The 19,938-nt window shown below is 41.6% G+C and overlaps 2 protein-coding genes across 3 annotated transcripts; one reads left to right on the forward strand and one right to left on the reverse strand.

Annotated features, from left to right (window-relative positions):
- Positions 1-2,135: 2,135 nt before the first annotated feature.
- LOC125231542 (GRIP and coiled-coil domain-containing protein 1) lies at positions 2,136-11,233 on the reverse strand. 2 transcript variants are annotated; one of them, XM_048137007.1, is made up of 12 exons: positions 11,017-11,233; positions 10,792-10,887; positions 10,548-10,651; positions 10,064-10,209; positions 9,897-9,979; positions 8,907-9,079; positions 6,898-7,102; positions 6,357-6,742; positions 4,303-4,506; positions 3,472-3,581; positions 3,061-3,138; positions 2,136-2,649 (listed from the first exon to the last, which is right to left on the reverse strand). In XM_048137007.1, the coding sequence occupies exons 1-12, from the start codon at positions 11,099-11,101 to the stop codon at positions 2,478-2,480; spliced, it is 1,842 nt and encodes a 613-aa protein (XP_047992964.1). In that variant the 5' UTR covers positions 11,102-11,233; the 3' UTR covers positions 2,136-2,477. The 2 variants fall into 2 exon arrangements, with proteins under 2 accessions (XP_047992964.1, XP_047992956.1); XM_048136999.1 differs by having other exon boundaries at positions 6,357-6,745; positions 11,017-11,232.
- A 345-nt stretch (positions 11,234-11,578) lies between these two features.
- LOC125230697 (L-2-hydroxyglutarate dehydrogenase, mitochondrial) lies at positions 11,579-18,730 on the forward strand. The gene is given in 5 exon segments (XM_048135957.1): positions 11,579-11,995; positions 14,737-15,606; positions 17,605-17,825; positions 18,318-18,346; positions 18,349-18,730. Coding segments are annotated over 5 exon segments (1,347 nt in total). The 5' UTR covers positions 11,579-11,927; the 3' UTR covers positions 18,508-18,730.
- The last annotated feature ends 1,208 nt before the right edge of the window (positions 18,731-19,938 follow it).

Here is a 19,938-nt window from a genome sequence, read left to right on the forward strand (position 1 = left end):
CAAATTTGATTATTTAAGATTTTTTCCCGAGCGGACACGAACACTGTTAGCGGGTCGTATACTTGGGCGCTACTGATCGGTGTCGCACGCGTTCAAACTTTTATAAACCTGATTTGTCGTATGCTTGGTGACCGCGAGTCGCCCTGTAAGGGCCGTCTTGTTGTATTGGTCTGTGCCACCTACATACGCATCATCGGAATGATTGGACGGGTTTACGGCGCACGTAAAAAGTTTACGCCGCACCTGGGCCGCGGGCCGCACTTCGCGAGCGGCTGTTTATGCCCTGAATATTGCATAACACCTTTTTTTAGGGACAAGGGAGGTTTTGTTGCTGATGCCTATTTTGTTTGAACAAGTGCCAACGAGTTTCATAAAACATGTTTGGCGCAGACATAACCTACCTACCTATTTTTAGCCCCGACGCAAAAACGACGGGGTGTTATAAGTTTGACGTGTCTGTCTGTCTGTCTGTTTGTCTGTCTGTCTGTGTGTGTCTGTCTGTGGCATCGTAGCTCCCGAACGAATGAACCGATTTAGATTTAGTTTTTTTGTCTGAAAGCTGAGTTAGTCGGGAGTTTTCTTAGCCATGTTTCATGAAAATCGGTCCACTGTGTCGCGGTAGGGGTTTTTTCAAAATTTTAATTTTCAAATATCGAAAAAAAAATTGGGTGAATCCTCAAAAGTTTTACAGCCGATTTGATTGAGAAAATTTGCTACTGTTATTTTTAAAGCTTACTCTAATATGAAATGATATGCCATATTGTGTCCGTTGGTTCGGGAATGCATGTTAAGTTCCTTGTTATGGAGCGAGCGAGTCATTTCGAGCAGTGTCTTACCCTTACATCTGTACCTAGTCGTATTGAATACAATACAAGTATGTTTCCGTCTTGATACATATATACCTAGAGACATCCATACTCACGGAAGTTTAATAAATAAACAAAAACCGTAATGTTTAAAATATAAACATATTATGAACTTACCTTCTTGTAATTTATCTTCGCTCGCTTTGCTTCATAATTAATTTCTTTCACAAATAAATTATTTTATCACTAACACTTAGATGTTGTATAAAATTGACTGTATGAAACTCACTCGGGGTAGGTACAGTAGTTTAATGTGTTTAGTATAACGATACAATTATTCACATAATTTTATTATTATATTTGTGTTTATATCCGAGGTTTATATTTTTAACTGACACTGTCAAAATCATCACTTTTTGAGCCAAGTTTAAGTACTATTTTGAAAAGTATGTATTCTTGGGTTTATGATTGGTTTATGGTCAAACTAAGGGTTCAGTTTTTCGTTCTCTTTTCATCATAATGGAGTAAGCTAAAAAATGCTAGAGGCTGCTTTTATTGTATTTTGCAACTCTACCTACTGTTACCAACAATACCAACATTCTAGAATATAGGTATACCTAGTTCTGTGGCTCCAAAAAACTCGATGAAAATAAAACAACTTGTATCAATAACGTAGGAATGTATTTAATACGAGTATAATACTCATTTATAATCATTTTAACACAAAATATAACACAGATAAAATAAATTAAGATATTATTAAATACAACCTCTTAATAGAAAAATAGATTATCAAGTTATCTTTGAACTATTATTATACGTGTGTAGAACCCCGTATTTAGCGTCTTGCAGCGCTTACAGCTTCAATTGTGGGTGCGACTTCCCCATATAATAGCAAAGACGTTTATAACTGCGGTTACTCGATCCTCTTTGCCTATAGTAATAATAGCTCACTGGTTATCATACGTCTTACTAGCATTTAGTACATTATAGCTCAATAAAAGTACTTTGATTAGAAATTTGCATTCTGGATTACTTTAAATAAAACCATACACAACATAGCAATATTTAACTATAATTTCGTATTAACGGAATGAAAAAATGTAGTTTATTTCTCAAAAAGTTATGATTCATTTGAAAAGATTGCCACGAACATTGATACGTGCATCCCTAAAAAATACACATAGTTATTAAAATAAAAGTAAATAAATAAATATTGGGGACACCTTACACAGATCAACTTAGCCCCAAACTAAGCAAAGCTTGTACTATGGGTGCTAAGCGACGATATACATACTTAAATAGATAAGTACATACTTATGTACATAGAAAACATCCATGACTCAGGAACAAATATCTGTGCTCATCACACAAATAAATGCCCTTACCGGGATTCGAACCCAGGATCGCGGCTCAGCAGGCAGGTTCACTACCGACTGAGCCAGACCGGTTACCAAAATGCCTACAGTTTCATAATTTTCCTCATAGTAAGGTTGATAATAAATAAATAAATCGATAAATCCTTATTATTTTACTGAAATGGGTGTACGATATCATAAAGCCTCGTGCAAGTCAGCTGCCGCTGCTTAAAGTTTATATTTCTATCGAAATAAAAAACGGCCTTACAACGTTCTTTAGGGTTGTGTGTCGTAGCAGTACTAGTGTCTAAGCTCATAACGTGGCTATAACCATGTTCTTCTCACTGGCGGTGAAGTGCAGGACGGCCGCGATGGCGTTCAACATGTGTCTCCGGCCGGCGTAGTCAGTCGACAAAAGGTACGCCATCACAACGTTCTTCAGGTACTCGAGGTTCGCGCCTTCGCGGGACTGGATGCGTCGCAGTCTGCAATAAAAGTGTATGTCTAGACATTGGTGGAACGTATATAGCACTCGATTTCCATCGACTTAGAGATCTGTGATCCCGGATTGATAACTTTTGTCTAAAAATCCCGAATAAATAAACTGGTGTTTCGGGTGTCCATGGGCGGCGGTGATCGCTTACCATCAGGCGACCTGTCTGCTCGTTTGCCTCCTATCCCATAAAAAAAAAAAAAAAAAAAAAAAAAAAAAAAAACATCGGTTTCGATTTCTACGAAGTGAATTTTCTATCGCGAAAATTATTAAAGATATTTTCGTTGTAGTTCTACTGATCAAAGTAAAAAAATCAATGAAATCTCCTAGTTTAATCGTAGGTCCTTTGTATGAATCGTAATATTTTGATTAAGATGATTGAATGAATAAATTGTAGTTTTACCTGTCTATCTCTTCTTTCAATGTTCTGATGACTTCTTTGAACCGCTCCTTCTCTATGGTCGCGTCACGTTGGTGATCCCTGAAATACATATGTATGTTTTTTTAACCTCCGACGCAAAAACGACGGGGTGTTATAAGTTTGACGTGTCTGTCTGTCTGTATGTATGTGGCATCGTAGCTCCCGAACGGATGAACTGATTTAGATTTAGTTTTTTTTTGTTTGATAGGTGAGTTAGTCGGGAGTGTTCTTAGCCATTTTCATGCAAATCGGTCCACTATGTCGGGGGTTTTTTGAATGTTTTTATTATGTGGTTAGGTTGTTAAATCATCGAACGTAAGTTCTTTTTTCTTTTTGATGTACAGTTAAGTTTAAAGAGTGAATAATAGTAGATAGTGTGATTCGTATGATTACCTGAAGTGGCCCTCGAGGATGTGCTTCTCCTTGCGCAGCTGCGAGATGTCCAGGTCCTTCCTGGCCAGCTCGTGCGCGTAGTGCAGCATGTGCGGCGGCGCCGTCACGTCCTGCCGGTTATTAATCGGATTCATTATGTAAAAAACCGGCCGAGAGCGTGTCGGGCCACGCTCAGTGTAGGGTTCCGTAGTTTTGCGTATTTTTCTCAAAAACTACTAAACCTATCAAGTTCAAAACTATTTTCCTAGAAAGTCTTTATAAAGTTCTACTTTTGTGGTTTTTTTCATAATTTTTAAACATATGGTTCAAAAGTTAGAGGGCCCTAAAAACGCCCATTTTAATATTCCACTCCCCTTGGACGTCAGCTGCCACTGCCTTTATTGGTGGGTGGAGGAAAGGCAGACAAGCGTACATATCTTACCGTAGAGGAAGAAGTAAGGGAAGAGTTGTAACTCCATCCATACATCAGTAAATACGAGTTATTTGTATAGGCATAGTTATAGTGACATCTAGCGACAATCACGCGTCAAATAGCGTGAAAAGCCTACTTCACTAACTACTGCAGTTTTGTCTAATTCACAGTTTACACAAGCGACGGTAGTTGCTTACCATCGGGCGATCCGTCTGGTTACTATGGCGTCGGGCTACTATGATATAAAAAAATATCACGGGCTAGATGGCGTATCCATCCATATCACTGTTTTTTTTTTTTTACTTGACATCCCGCAGTGTGGCATCCAAATCCCCGATCATTGATGATCTTACTGAATGACGACTTATTTCTCGAGGCTCTCTTTTTAGGACATTATAAAGATCTACAAATAAACTTACGGTGAGCAAGCCGTGGCCCTCCTTGTAGTTCTCGACGCTAACTTTCCTGGACCGGTCGTTCTTGGCCCGTATGTACTGGTCGGTCTCTTCCAGCAGCGCGGCGTACCGGTCGCGCTGGGTGACCACTTGTTTCTCGAGGCTCTGGATGCGCGTCTTCAGGTCCGACACTATCTCTTTGTGGTAGTCTTGTTGAGACTTCAGTTTCTGACAAAAAATAAGACGTGCAATATTTTAAACCCACGTAATATGATTTTCGGTAGAAAGGCTGCGTTCAACGGTAGTTGTCGAAAACCCGCTTTTTCCATAGTGTTGGCGCGACGTCAAGTGGGTGATAGGCGTACGAGCAAGTACGCGTTGGATGGTCGACTACTATGCGCGGCGGTTTTTACGCGTACTTACGGTGACACACAATCGAAAAAGGTCGTCGAGCCATAAGTACGCATACTTGCTCGTATCGTACGTCTATCACCCACTTCAGACTGCGTTTCGATCGGCGTTTAGCGTCAATAATTATCAGCTTGGCTTCATGGCTTTACGAACCTTAGCTCGGACCATCGAATATGAAACTTATAAACTTGTTTATACACAAGGGTATAAAGAAGTTTATAACCAGGTGCTCCATGACACCATTGCACCAATCTGTCGCCAGCACCACTACACTTCAACGGCCAAGTCAGACAACATCCATACTAATATTATAAATGGGAAAGTGTCTGTGTCTGTTTGTTTGTCCATTTTTCACGGCAAAACGGAGCGACGTATTGACGTAATTTTTTAAGTGGAGATAGTTGAAGGGATGGAAAGTGACATAGGCTACTTATTGTCTCTTTTTATATCTCCCCACTTCCACGGCTAATATGGCCAGCCCACTGCCACTTCAGCTTGCTAATACGGTGGGCTATGTCGATCACTTTGGTTCTCTGCCGGATAACCTCATTTCTGATCTGATCTGATCTTCAGTTAACTATAATAATAAAGAAATCGCAGTAAGGAACTTTATGTAGATTTCATTACTTTTTAGAGATAAACAAGCAGTTCCATCAAGACGGCTATTTTTTACAGAATGTTTTTGGTGGGATATACATAGGCATATATAACACTAACCAAGTATCTATTGTCTTAGTCCGTTTTCACATTATCCGATCCGATATCGGATGTCGGAAGGATTTAAATGGAAAAAATCCAAGATAGCATAAGAGTAGAAAATATATTACCAAAACAATACAATCTATCATTAATTTATTATAAAAACGTAATCCAAAGTGCCACACCTAGTCGGCCAGTGCATGGCCTACGCTGCCGATGGTTAGGGTGCTCGGAGTGACATACAAGAAACGCTGAACTATCCGCGTTCTGTCCAAGACGAAGCCTGACCGACGAAGCTAGCAAGTCTCTCTACATGTTAGCTGAAATACTGTCAAACCGTTCACTGTGATTAGTCAGATTATTATAAGCAAAATGATCTTCGAATGAACTTTCTGGACAATTGAGATGCATGGGCGCAGTCGAAACCAGCTCGTCCCTTCAGCCGTGTCCCGTTGAAAATCGGAAAGATTCTTTTCCTTAGCACATTTAATGTTTACAAATTGGATTCGCCTTCTGTCACCTAAACTGGTAAATTTATGTATGAGGTCATTGGTCATACAATTATTAATTTATACAGTTATTAATTCTGTATCTCTACTCGCATTGCTGCTGCGATTCTAAAATATTTAATATCCATATTATGAATATTCAATAAATCATACAATGACATTTGTGATGTGACATGGATGTGTTCAACTATAGTTTTTAAGAACTAATTGAATCAATTCATTTGTTTTCCTCTCAAAGCGTGCAATGTTCATAGAGTTCATAAAACACTTTGCAGCTGAATGTAGCCGTAGTAACAAAAAGTGAAACCATTTTGTAAAACAAGATGAAACAGGAGCTGAGCCACCTTCGACGTTATTGATTGTTTTATTGGACTTGAAGAATAAGGACCCTTCTTATTGGAAAGCCACGTATTTTTAGGCTATTCAATTTGCATACTTCCTATACTATTAGCTACAAACCTCTTCGCTAGCCTTGAGTGCGTCTGCCTTATCCTGCCGCTCGTCCTCCAACATCATACCATAAGTCTCCAACTTCTCCTTCAATAGCGCTCTCTCTGTCTTCAATCTCTCCATCTCACTCTTCACATCCACCTCCTCCTTCCGCACATTCTCCGCTTTATACTTCTCGAATTCCATTTTCAAATTGTCATACTCCTCTATGCACTTGGCGTGGACGTTCTCGTAGGCGTCCATCTTGAAAATGGTGGTCAAGTCTATGGGGTTGCCGAGTTTCTCGTTTTCGGAGATGAGTTCTTTTTTTAGGATGTGGATTTTGTCTATGAGAGTTTGGAGGTACTCGCTGTCTGCTAGCTTTTCGTTGTCTGTCTCACTCTTTTGTTGGGGTTCTTCTGTAACAAAAATGAGAAGGAATTTTGTGAAGTTGTTGAAAGTTTGAATGACTGGATGGAAGAATGAACGAATGGCAACACTTTGCACGGTGATTGCTGGGTGGCAGTAGCTGTGAGCTCTACCACCCTTCCTTCTAGAAGATGCTACTCACTCTGCACGTTGATGTCCACCAGTTTCCCATTCATGGCCTCCTGTAGTGACTGTATGAGTTGCTGATCCCGTCTCCTCCTGGCATCGTATTCGCCGACGGTGGCAGAGAGTTCTGCTACCCTTCCTTCTAGAAGGGCGACTCGTTCTTCTTGGCGCGCGCAGATCTTGCGGGCTGACTCTTCGGCGCGTTTCACTTTTATTTGCTCCTGTGGGTCAAAGAGGGGGGTTTTCAAATGTTTTTAATTATTTAAACTTTATTGCACCAAATATACACAAAAATGTACAAATGGCGGACTTAATGCCAAAAGGCAAGCAATTATAGCCAATAAGCACTACTACAGGCAATTATATCGCACAAAAGGAAGGTCGCAAAAATATCAGACACATTTTATATTTTATATAAGTTATTGCCAGTGACTGTACCAGGCACACATCTATTTTTTTTTATAAAAAAAAGTTACTTATTTATTTATTTACATATAGAAACTAAGACTTTGTAAGCAAAAGCAGGAAGGAGGCTAAACCCAGCAACTGACCTCTCTGATGGCGACGGAGTGGCTCTGCTCGACCAGCGCCAGTTTGTTCTGCAGCCGCACGAGCAAGGCCGGGGTCTCGACGGTGTTGTAGCGTCGCTGCTACAGTGCATACAGCTGACTACTAGAGTGTACAGACACACAGCTCACCTCTCTGATGGCGACGGAGTGGCTCTGCTCGACCAGCGCCAGTTTGTTCTGCAGCCGCACGAGCAAGGCCGGGGTCTCGACGGTGTTGTAGCGTCGCTGCTACAGTGCATACAGCTGACTACTAGAGTGTACAGACACACAGCTCACCTCTCTGATGGCGACGGAGTGGCTCTGCTCGACCAGCGCCAGTTTGTTCTGCAGCCGCACGAGCAAGGCCGGGGTCTCGACGGTGTTGTAGCGTCGCTGCTACAGTGCATACAGCTGACTACTAGAGTGTACAGACACACAGCTCACCTCTCTGATGGCGACGGAGTGGCTCTGCTCGACCAGCGCCAGTTTGTTCTGCAGCCGCACGAGCAAGGCCGGGGTCTCGACGGTGTTGTAGCGTCGCTGCTACAGTGCATACAGCTGACTACTAGAGTGTACAGACAGACACACAGCTCACCTCTCTGATGGCGACGGAGTGGCTCTGCTCGACCAGCGCCAGTTTGTTCTGCAGCCGCACGAGCAAGGCCGGGGTCTCGACGGTGTTGTAGCGTCGCTGCTACAGTGCATACAGCTGACTACTAGAGTGTACAGACACACAGCTCACCTCTCTGATGGCGACGGAGTGGCTCTGCTCGACCAGCGCCAGTTTGTTCTGCAGCCGCACGAGCAAGGCCGGGGTCTCGACGGTGTTGTAGCGTCGCTGCTACAGTGCATACAGCTGACTACTAGAGTGTACAGACACACAGCTCACCTCTCTGATGGCGACGGAGTGGCTCTGCTCGACCAGCGCCAGTTTGTTCTGCAGCCGCACGAGCAAGGCCGGGGTCTCGACGGTGTTGTAGCGTCGCTGCTACAGTGCATACAGCTGACTACTAGAGTGTACAGACACACAGCTCACCTCTCTGATGGCGACGGAGTGGCTCTGCTCGACCAGCGCCAGTTTGTTCTGCAGCCGCACGAGCAAGGCCGGGGTCTCGACGGTGTTGTAGCGTCGCTGCTACAGTGCATACAGCTGACTACTAGAGTGTACAGACACACAGCTCACCTCTCTGATGGCGACGGAGTGGCTCTGCTCGACCAGCGCCAGTTTGTTCTGCAGCCGCACGAGCAAGGCCGGGGTCTCGACGGTGTTGTAGCGTCGCTGCTACAGTGCATACAGCTGACTACTAGAGTGTACAGACACACAGCTCACCTCTCTGATGGCGACGGAGTGGCTCTGCTCGACCAGCGCCAGTTTGTTCTGCAGCCGCACGAGCAAGGCCGGGGTCTCGACGGTGTTGTAGCGTCGCTGCTACAGTGCATACAGCTGACTACTAGAGTGTACAGACACACAGCTCACCTCTCTGATGGCGACGGAGTGGCTCTGCTCGACCAGCGCCAGTTTGTTCTGCAGCCGCACGAGCAAGGCCGGGGTCTCGACGGTGCGCGCCTCCGCGCGCTGTAGGCGTCGCTGCGCCGCTTCCAGGGAGCTGCTCAGGTCGCGCACACGCTTTTCTAGTTCCGCCTGAGATGCTGTTCATTCAATGTTAAACAAGCTTTTTAGGGTTCCGTAAACTAGGAACCCTTACAGTTTCGCCATGTCTGTCTGTCTGTCCGTCCGTCCGTCCGTCCGTCCGTCCGTCCGTCCGTCCGTCCGTCCGTCCGTCCGTCCGCGGATAATCTCAGTAACCGTTAGCACTAGAAAGCTGAAATTTGGTACCAATATGTATATCAATCACGCCAACAAAGTGCAAAAATAAAAAATGGAAAAAAATGTTTTATTAGGGTACCCCCCCTACATGTAAAGTGGGGGCTGATTTTTTTTCATTCCAACCCCAACGTGTGATATATTGTTAGATAGGTATTTAAAAATGAATAAGGGTTTACTAAGATCGTTTTTTGATAATATTAATATTTTCGGAAATAATCGCTCCTAAAGGAAAAAAAAGTGCGTCCCCCCCCCCCCTCTAACTTTTGAGCCATATGTTTAAAAAATATGACAAAAATCACAAAAGTAGAACTTTATAAAGACTTTCTAGGAAAATTGTTTTGAACTTGATAGGTTCAGTAGTTTTTGAGAAAAATACGGAAAACTACGGAACCCTACACTGAGCGTAGCCCGACACGCTCTTGGCCGGTTTTTATTTAACTTACACATAACATTACGAATTTAATTAATTTCAGTTTGAAAGGTTAAAATAACTACTGAACTGTTACTTTGCTGCTGCAGTGTTTCTTTTTTTCAAAGTTCTATTGAACCACTCTGATTTTCATTATGTTATGGAGCAAATGTGTTATTTAAATGATAAATAAAATGTCAAATTCCCTTGTAACAATATAGATAACTTACATTGAGCCTCTGTTGACTGTCCAACTTTGTCTTCTAACTTTTCCTTAGTTTTCCTTTCTGAATTCAACTTAAGGTGTAGTTCCCTGAAACAAAAGTTTTATTTACAACATAAAGAAATGCTCGTGTTATCTAGAAACTCCCCATTTTTTGTTAACAACTACACTTACTTGAGCATGGCGGCGTGGTCTGCCCTCTCATTCTCGCGCTCCTGTATCTCATAGGCTAGCTTGGCCTTCAGGTTGTTCAGCTCCACCTGGTGCTGCTGCATCATTGCTTTGGATTCTTCTCGCATTGAAGCCAACATACTTTCATACTGCAAATCACATTTAGTAATAGTATTGCATAAAACATACATTTAAATAAAGAATGAAGTGATAAATGGGTTTGCTTGTCTTGACATACAACAGTTAAAAATGTCCATCTTTCTTGAGAGTTCTTTGTTTTTTTTTTTAAACTACTGTCTAAGACTCTGTGCTGACCATAACATATATACAATTTCAAATAAGCTGTATAATGACACGATGTAGATGTAGTGTAGGGACGCCCGGCTGGTTTGACTACACCAAAGCTTTGCTAAGATCTGTGTCAATTGATTTGCCTCCAAAGTATCTCATAATTCCAAGTTTTAATATTTTTTGAAGTAAATTGTACCTTCTCCCTTGTAACCTTCTTGTCTGCCTGGAATGCTTCCTCCATCCGGGACTTCTCCGCAGTCAGAGTGGACAAGGACTCAGTCAGGGCGGCCACAGAGTCATCTGCAAATGGAGAACAATAAAAAGCATCCTTCCTTTGCTGACTTATATGTTTTATCACATTATGGTTATTAGCAGCACTTACACAAAGTACTGAATCATAATGAATATTACACTGTGTAAATAAAATTATCAATAAATACCTCCTTCTGCAGCATTTTCTGTTTTGTTTAGAGCCTTGAGACTTATCTCCAAGGCTTCTTTCTCTTTAGCCAAGCCTTTGTACGCTGCCACCACATCTGAAACAGGACGCAAATTAGGATGTTTTCTTTAATAAGTTTATTTATCAACAATAACATCTGTTGCATTCGCAGGTACCGTTATAGTGGCTGTTAAAGTGCGTGTTGTTCATAAAATGTATCTTATACCTCTAAGTCTGGACTCGTAGCGCTTGATTTGGTCTGCTTGCTTCGTAATCGTAGAAATCAACTCTTGTTTCGACAGCGACTCCATAATTACTCACTCAAGTAAAGAACAGCATACGGAAACTTAGCGAGCGGTACTAGCTTCTACCCTTTCTGGATAAGAGTAAGAGTTAGGTTCCTTAACTTATTATTCACTAACTGAGTTCAATGCATGAAAATAAATAAATGTAAACATATTGCAATGCAAGGTACTCAAGATTTCATCAATTGTCAATGTCATTGGTTTTTTTTTAACCACTGTTCGTCGATTGACCACTCAACTACCTTTAAATAAATTTATTTCGTGGATTTGTAAACTTAGATTTCGAAAGTAATTAATGCAACGTATTAATTTACGGATCCCAAATTTAACTAATGCAACGAACTGCGCTAAAACTGTGTAACATCTAGATTCAGTACATTTATAACGAATTGTTTAAATAAATAAAGAATTTGAACGCATTTCTCTAATGAACTGTCAATGTCACCAACTGACACTGACAGTCAGTCATTTTTGTCAACACAAGTTTGGAGCGAGTCAAGGTCTCCGCGATTACCTACTTGAATATTTAGACGAAATATTCCATTGCTAAATCGTGATCGGTCGGAGAATCATGGAAACTCACTTAAAATAATATAGTTTTATGGGAGCATATAATACTCCTCAATAGTTGATTCATAGAAAATACCTAATTGATTTATTTGTGTCGTCGCTTCGCCTAAATTACAAGAGTACTTAAATTAATGGGCTTCATTACCCGTTTACCACTTCGCGAATTTGTACTTGGATCGATAAATATGCTTAGGTCTTCATAACACTACAGCAGTTTGTATATTCTATTATAAGAGACAAATTTTTCAAAGTAGATCTAAAGATGTCTATCATAAGTAAATGTTTGTTTACAAAGGGGTTATCTAGTGTTATTGGTGCACAGAATATTCGGTAAGTACTTATACCTATTGCTGTTTTTATTTCGCAACATTTTTTAGAATTAATACCATAATTTAAAGGTTAATAGTTGTTATCATCAGGTTATAGATAGGTATTTGATCGCTGGTATGGTTCTGTTATGATACATGAATCTAATAGATTAAAAGCTTGCAGATATGTACTTGTAGAATGGGATACCTGTGCCTGGTGTGGTGGTAATGATACACCTAAAGTTAGCGGCTCACAAACCCTATATCTATGTAAAAAGGTTCTGTCCAGTTGCAGTGTACATGTAAATATTTACACAAATTTGCAAATTTTATTTACAAAATTGTACATGCTTTTATGGTCTGGCGTATTCGGTAGTGACCCTGCCTGCTAACAGTCTTGGGTTTGAATCTCGTAAGGGCATTTATTTGTGTGATGAACACAGATGTTTGTTCCTGTTATGCATGTGTTCTATGTATATAAGTATGTATTTATCTATATCATCACCTAGCACCCATAGTACAAGCTTTACTTAGTTTGATGCTAGGTTGATTTGTGTAATGTGTCCCCCAATATTTATTTATTTATTTTATGCTCATCCAATATTCGAGCATGCTGAGATATATTTGTTCAGGTTAATGTGTTGATGTAACTGAATACAACTGTACAACATGAAATATGATTTATCATTATGATTCTATGTTACAAAGTAGATATCTAATGTAAATAACATGAGACACACATAATATTCTGATAAGGAGTATTGTATTACATCATCAATAGAGAAATATGAATGGTGAAAACACTTGAGAAATATATTGGAATGATTAGCTTGCTGTGTAGCGGACAATTTGAGCCATTCACATGTTAGCAGGGGGAAATTAGCTAAAATTACGGCATAATTAATGGAAGGTTTTTTTAAATTAAAATATGTACGTTATAGACCGAAGTTATTTTTCATCAACCCTCCCCACTCCTCCCTCCTCTGCGTCACCCCTCTACCCTCCCTTAAAGTGCCGAAAATGCGGTTTTTTCTCGATTTCTGACAAAACTGTTGAAGATACAGAAAAAGCGCGTAGGAACGAAGTAATCCTTAATAAATTTACTACAAATCATTCATTAACACTTTGGTTCTAGCACTTATAGTTTACGCGTGATCCGTCACGAAAGTTGGTCCTTTGCTGCAATCTTCTTTAGTGAATGTTAAGTTTTCGCCCAAAATGCATACGAAATCGTCGAAATTTGTTTGATATAACTAAAATATTGTAACTCATGACTAAAATAAAATTAAGGGGGAAAAATCACTACCATGGGTGGAATTTCCAATATGTCTTGGAATTCCAGTAACTCTTTAAGACGTAATATTTTCACGGTAGTAGTCGCTAGGAGTACCATTGATCTATATAGTGTATCTATGACTGGGGATGAGCTTTTGGTAGCTGTTGGTAGAGCCTTGGAGTATCAATCCAGTAGCCGTGAGTTCAAGTCCCACCCATGGTAGTGATTTTTCTCCCTGAAATTCATTTTCAGTTTATAATATTTTAGTAATATCAAACAGATTTCGTAAGCAATTTGGGAGAAAACTTAACATTCACTAAAGAAAATTGCAGTAAAGGACCAACTTTCGTGATGGATGCCGCGAAACCTATAAGTGCTAGAACCAAAGTGTCAATGAACGATTTGTAGTAAATTTATCAAGGATTACTTTTTTCCTACACGCTTTTTCTGTATCTACAACGGTTTTGTCAGAAATCGCGAAAAACCGCATTTTCGGCTATTTAAGGGGGGGAAGAGGGGTGACGCAGAGGGGGAGGGTTGATGAAAAATAACTTCGGCCTGTAATGTACATATCCCAATCAAAACAAATCTTCCATTAATTATGCCAACATTTTCATACATAACTTTCCAGAAGCAACGGACTATGTAGTAACATACAGATTACAATGAAATATGTACTTATTATTTACAATAGTACTATTTCACATGGACTTATTGCTAAATGATGGTCTAGTCCGGGCAATTAGAACTGGACAAAAGAAAATAAAACTAAAATATTAAGTGATATAGAGCAAAAAATTAAAGTATAAAATTTTCAATATAATGAAACCTATTACATATAAATGTATTACTTAAATGCAATTCTAGATAAGAAAAAGGAATAAATTCATCATTGTCAAAACAAAGTCTACCATGATAAAGTTTAGTCTCATATTTATATTGAACATCAAAGAATATTCCGAATAGATCAACATAGTTAGGAAAAGCTCCTTTCTAGATATATTAAATTAGTGGGGCATTCTAAATTCTCACCGGCCTCATTCGATGACCGCACCTGGATCAACATTGTGCGCAACGCAAACCCACGCTAATTATACCTATGCATATGTATATTTCTGCCCGTATCACTCTGCACAATGCAAAACATTTGTGGCATTGCCTATGAAAAGTTACTTTATTGTCAATGGCGATTGCAATGATGGGAGTGCCATCTGTATTAAGGTCCCTTTTCTTTAATAAAAATAACGTGGCAGTTGTGTAGTATAAGTGTAGGTACTGTATGTATAGTATTTTAATATTTTTAATATCAAGACGTGTTTCCCCTACGTTCATTGTTAGGGATAGCCGTTTTCCTATGAGAAGCATAGGTATTTGTTACATAAAGGGAAAACGAACAGCTACGAAGAGTACGAAGTGCAATAACCGTAGCTTTTAACTCTTAAATTATGTGTGTAACTACCTACAAGGTATTTTCGTTATCATTTCAGATCACTGAGCAATGCAGCCAAATACGACGTGGTGGTAATCGGCGGCGGCATCGTGGGCGCCGCCTCCGCGCGCGAGCTGCTCATCCGCTACCCCGAGCTCAAGGTGGCCATCCTGGAGAAGGAGCACCGCTTCGCGCACCATCAGAGCGGCAACAACAGCGGCGTCATCCACGCCGGCATCTACTACAAGCCCGGCTCGCTCAAGGCCAAGCTCTGCGTCGAGGGCCACGCCCTCGCTTACCAGTACTGCGACAAGAAAAACGTCCCCTACCTCAAGTGCGGCAAACTAATAGTAGCCACCGAACGCGCGGAAATACCCAGGCTACTAGAACTTTACGATAGGGGACAGAAAAATGGAGTCAAAGACTTGGAGCTCATGGATAGAAATCAAATGAGAGAAATCGAGCCGAACTGTAACGGTTTACAAGGAATCTGGTCCCCGCACACGGGTATAATCAACTGGGGCGAGGTGACGAGATCATTCGTTGAAGATTTCGTGGAGCGGGGCGGACAGAAATATTTAAATTTCGAAGTTAGGAAGTTCGCCGAGGCGGAAGATAGCGAGTATCCTGTGATAATTTCCGATGAGAAAGGGCAAGAGGTGCGCGCGTCTCATGTTTTGACTTGTTGCGGTTTACATTCGGACACGATCGCCGTGCTGACGGGGTGCCCGGAGGAGCCGAAGATCGTGCCGTTCCGGGGCGAGTACCTGTACATTGTGCGGGAGAAGAGCGACCTGGTGAAGGCGAACATCTACCCGGTGCCGGACCCGAGGTTCCCGTTCCTCGGCGTGCACCTCACGCCCACGATCGACGGCCGGATCATCGTTGGACCTAATGCGATTTTGGCGTTTGCGAAAGAAGGGTATAGGTAAGTAAGTCTAATCTAAGCCGTTCATTTTGTTGTAATACTTATTAACATTACAGTAGGTACAAATTCGCCGTGAAACCGGGTTTTGATGTCGGGATCAAAAGATGTGTCGGCCTTGCTCGGCTGAGGTCGTGTGCGGTTTCAGCAGATCTGGTGGATATTAATTACATATCAACCCACCTGGGGTTGTCCTTAAGGCCTAGTTTGAAGCCAACGTCATTGAAACCTAAAACCCAACCGCAGTATAAATTCGCCGTGAAACCGTTTTCGATAGCGAGATCGCCGAAGATGTACCGACCTTGATCCTAACCACCTGTAGGCTGGGCGGACCGAGGTCGGGCTACGGGTTTCGGGCCGGTATTCATCATCATCATCATAATTTCAGTCATTAATCGCCCACTGCTGAGCTAGTAGGAGGTAGGGCATAGCGAATGATATTCCGCTTTGTGTGGTAGGGCACAGCACAGCGGATATCGTCTCGCTCGAATCTAGAGCAGAGCCCAACTGGGGTAGTACCTCCGCCTTACAGAAGACCGCAGCCAAATAGCACTAGACCCTACTCATAGTGTTGTGTTCCTGCCGGTGAGTAAGGCTGCCAGAGCTCAACGAGGGTGCGGTGTGCTGATGACGGGAGGACTTACGGAACTAACTTGTTCCGTCTATTGTCCTTTGAGTCGTCGGCAACCCGAACCCTCCTTGGAACTTGTACACTCCTTTTTGCTGTGTACTTAACACAGCAAAGGGGAGTGTACAAGTTTCTAATGGGGTGGCAACGCGCATGTGACACTGTTTGAGTTGCAGGCGTCCATAGGTTACGGTGACCGCTTTACATCAGGCGGACCGTATACTTGTTTGCCACCGACGTAGTATAAAAAAAAAAAAAAAAAATGTTAGGGCTCCCTTCGTGTACGTCACGGAAGGGTATTAAATATGATTTTATATCTATCCTCAAGAATAATTGGCTGTGAGTAGAGAATATAGTTTTGCATTGCCTAGCGGTAAGATAAGAATATGCGACTCTCGATCCGGAGGTCTAAAACCCGCGTACGTAGGTACCATGACTCTTTCGCTTAGTATTTAGTTATTTACCAGTCGCTTTTTGGTAAAGTGAGGAAACCGGACGTAAAGCTATTGTCTATACCTAACTTACTCCAAATATTGGGTTTCGGTGCTGAAGCGGTCCCCAGGCTCTCATTCGTCGTTTACCTGGATAGGCAGCTGACTGCGTAGACAATGACATCACAGATCCATTTTACCATTCCTGAATCTTATTGTCACTGAATAAGGTCTACTAGTGACATCGTTTATTTTTATGATTTCTGTTTACACGTGTATCATATCAGTCGGTACGAGTATTTTTTGATGAATCATGATAACGAATTTATATCATTTGTTTGTTTCTATTTTGAAGCTCCTTATCAACGCCATGAACTTGCCTACGGCTTGGATAACGACCGGCATACTACGTCTTGATATTAGGCAGAGGGAATATTATTCACACCTTTGAACTCTATTTCAAAGTCATGGGTTCCAATTTTTATTATTATTAATTATTATGCCTTATAAAGAGTTAAATAAAGCAATGGAACTTTAAACTTGACCGTTATTACAGGAAGTATTTTCTAAACAGGTTCATAAGCTGTTTAGAAAATACTACGTGACAAATGTCTCAATAGAATTTAGAAAAATTTTCGTGTATGGACATATTGTCACAATCCCCAAAGGAATACCTATAAATCGATCCTTTCAATATTTAACATTTGAAGTACAAAACAAGGTTTTGACACTATTCGTATAATATAGGGCTGACAAATAAACCCTATGCTTGTGTCATGTGTAAAATATTTCGTCCGGTCAACCATTGACAGAATCAGTAGGACTTTCTGCTTGAAAACAACAGATTAATGTAATAATCAACAATCATCCTCCTTGCGCTACCCGGCACGAGCCTGGGGTCCGTTTCGATATATAATAATAAACAATGTTTACTTTTTTTAGATGGAGCGACATAAACATGAAAGAGCTAAGAGAGATCTTCAACTTCCAAGGGTTCCGGCAGGTGGCGGCCAAGTACGCGTGCTTCGGAGTGAAAGAGATGGCGCGATCGTGGCTGGTGCCGCTACAAGTGGCTCAGTTGAGGAAGTTCGTGCTGTCTCTGTCTACCGCTGATGTGGAGCGAGGCCCCTCAGGGGTCAGGGCGCAGGCTATGGGGAAGGATGGTACGTAACTATTTACATTTCAAAGCATTTCTTTAGATGACCGATCGTAATTTCCGAATTTCATTGTATGGGCATTTTTAGAATTTGATCTACATTCAGAATGTGAAAAAAGTAAATTTTTATACAAATTTTATGCTTAATTGCCGTCACAAAACTGACAGATAAATTACGCTAATTGGGGCGTCCCAAATTCTGAAAATGCCCCCATGATGGATGGATGGTGTCACTTTTTGATTTCAAATTTTTTGTCATTTTGTATTGAACAAAATTCAGGGATCGATTTCAAAAACTGGCCCCTCCGATCACAATATCATGCCTTCGTCTAATACATTCATGATCAGACAAAAATGACGCGCGTTAGAAACCGGTCCAAATTTATAACCGCCCGCTTGTATGGCGAGATATTCTCCGGCTTCTGAGCAAAGTTCACGAGTGCCCTCCAGGTGAGTTCTTAACTTACAAAAGTGATCATTTGGAGCTCAATACTTCCAGGAACGCTGATCGAGGACTTCGTGTTCGACTCGCAGCCGGGCGCGGGGGTGGGGGTGGGGGGCGCGTGCTGCACGTGCGCAACGCGCCTTCCCCCGGCGCCACCTCCTCGCTCGCCATAGCTAAAATGATCGCCGACAAAATGACACTACAGTTCAAACTATCCAACAAAAGTGCCGTCAGAGACTTATAGGGCTCTACTCATTTTTATAATTAATAACTTAATGACAGCTTAGAAGTATGTAATGCGTGGAAGCTGGAGCCATCCCTCCCTCGCTGTAGCTAAAATGAGCGCTGAAAACATAGCCGACCGGTACAAACGGTCCTACAAAAACATTAGACTTATATTGACCGGGATATAGACCGTGATTACCTTTTTAATTTTTGTCGAGCTCCCGATATTTCGACGCAGTTGCATGCATCATGATCACGGAAAACTGACGAAGGCGGGTGGATGTTAAAGTTGTATAGACAACGCGCGATCTACCCTCCTTCGCGCGCGTCGGCTGCGTTCACTTTCAGCGTTACCACTGGTCGCGTTCACACTCGATGGTCTGTCCAAACACACTACACTCACAGTGTCACTACGTTTGTTCAATTCTGACTTCACCGGTTTTTTACACAAACAAATCACTGGATTCCATACATTAGATAGTTTGAAGCCATCCTCACGATTGAGACCATCGAGTGTGAACGCGACCAGTGGTAACGCTGAAAGTGAACGCAGCCGACGCGCGCGAAGGAGGGTAGATCGCGCGTTGTCTATACAACTTTAACATCCACCCGCCTTCGTCAGTTTTCCGCGATCATGATGCATGCAACTGCGTCGAAATATCGGGAGCTCGACAAAAATCAAAAAGGTAATCACGGTCTATATCCCGGTCAATATAAGTCTAATGAAAATAACCGTGAATCATTCAAAACTCTTACTACAAAAACATGTCGGTTCCGACATTGGAAACAAACATCAAATCAAAGAGGCCCCGTAGCCGAATGACGCGAAACGCCACATCAATGTAGTTTGGTTCTGTCGCGCCGCGCCCATACGCAAGAGCGACGGAGATATGTTACTGTGAGCGTTTGCGCACTCGGCTACGCACACTGGGTGTCTTATTAAAGGGAAGTAGAAGTGCCGCCGAAGCCACCGACCTCTGGAGCCAATTTTACAAATAAGAATCAAATATTTATTGACTGTATGAAATGTGTTACATATTTTTTATTATACTTACCTATGCATAAAACAAATTAGTGTTTATTTTGCAGCTGATGTAAATGTGGCTTTTTTCATTGAATTTCAGTTATTTTGACGGTGAAACACGATTCTTTTTTTATATTTCGTATGTGTTTTACCTATAATGTTAGAACTCATGTCTGACACCACCACATATCGTAGTCTTTCACACGTTTAATGACGATTGTAAACCTTATTTCAAAGAACTAAGGTATTTTATGTTCAAATATATAATAAAACACACACAAGGTGTAACATAAGTTGGTTATCCATTTCTCCCGCGGTGCGGGCAAAATTTGGAATCAGTTTAATTTAGAAAAAGAAAAAGGATCTTTAATTTAGAGAAAGACTATTGGGCGACCCGTCCCGTCCCGTCCCGTACATTTGTTTCCT

This window comes from Leguminivora glycinivorella, chromosome 1, assembly GCF_023078275.1.
Source record: "Leguminivora glycinivorella isolate SPB_JAAS2020 chromosome 1, LegGlyc_1.1, whole genome shotgun sequence".
Lineage (NCBI taxonomy): Eukaryota > Metazoa > Arthropoda > Insecta > Lepidoptera > Tortricidae > Leguminivora > Leguminivora glycinivorella.

Coding starts and splice junctions, on each gene's coding strand:
- LOC125231542 (XM_048136999.1), bottom strand. CDS start 11,101: ATGGAGTCGCTGTCGAAACAAGAGTTGATTTCTACGATTACGAAGCAA. Junction 10,210..10,547: donor AGAAGGTTACAAGGGAGAAG/GTACAATTTACT, acceptor TGTGATTTGCAG/TATGAAAGTATGTTGGCTTC. Junction 7,103..8,906: donor ACTCCGTCGCCATCAGAGAG/GTGAGCTGTGTG, acceptor TTTGACCCACAG/GAGCAAATAAAAGTGAAACG.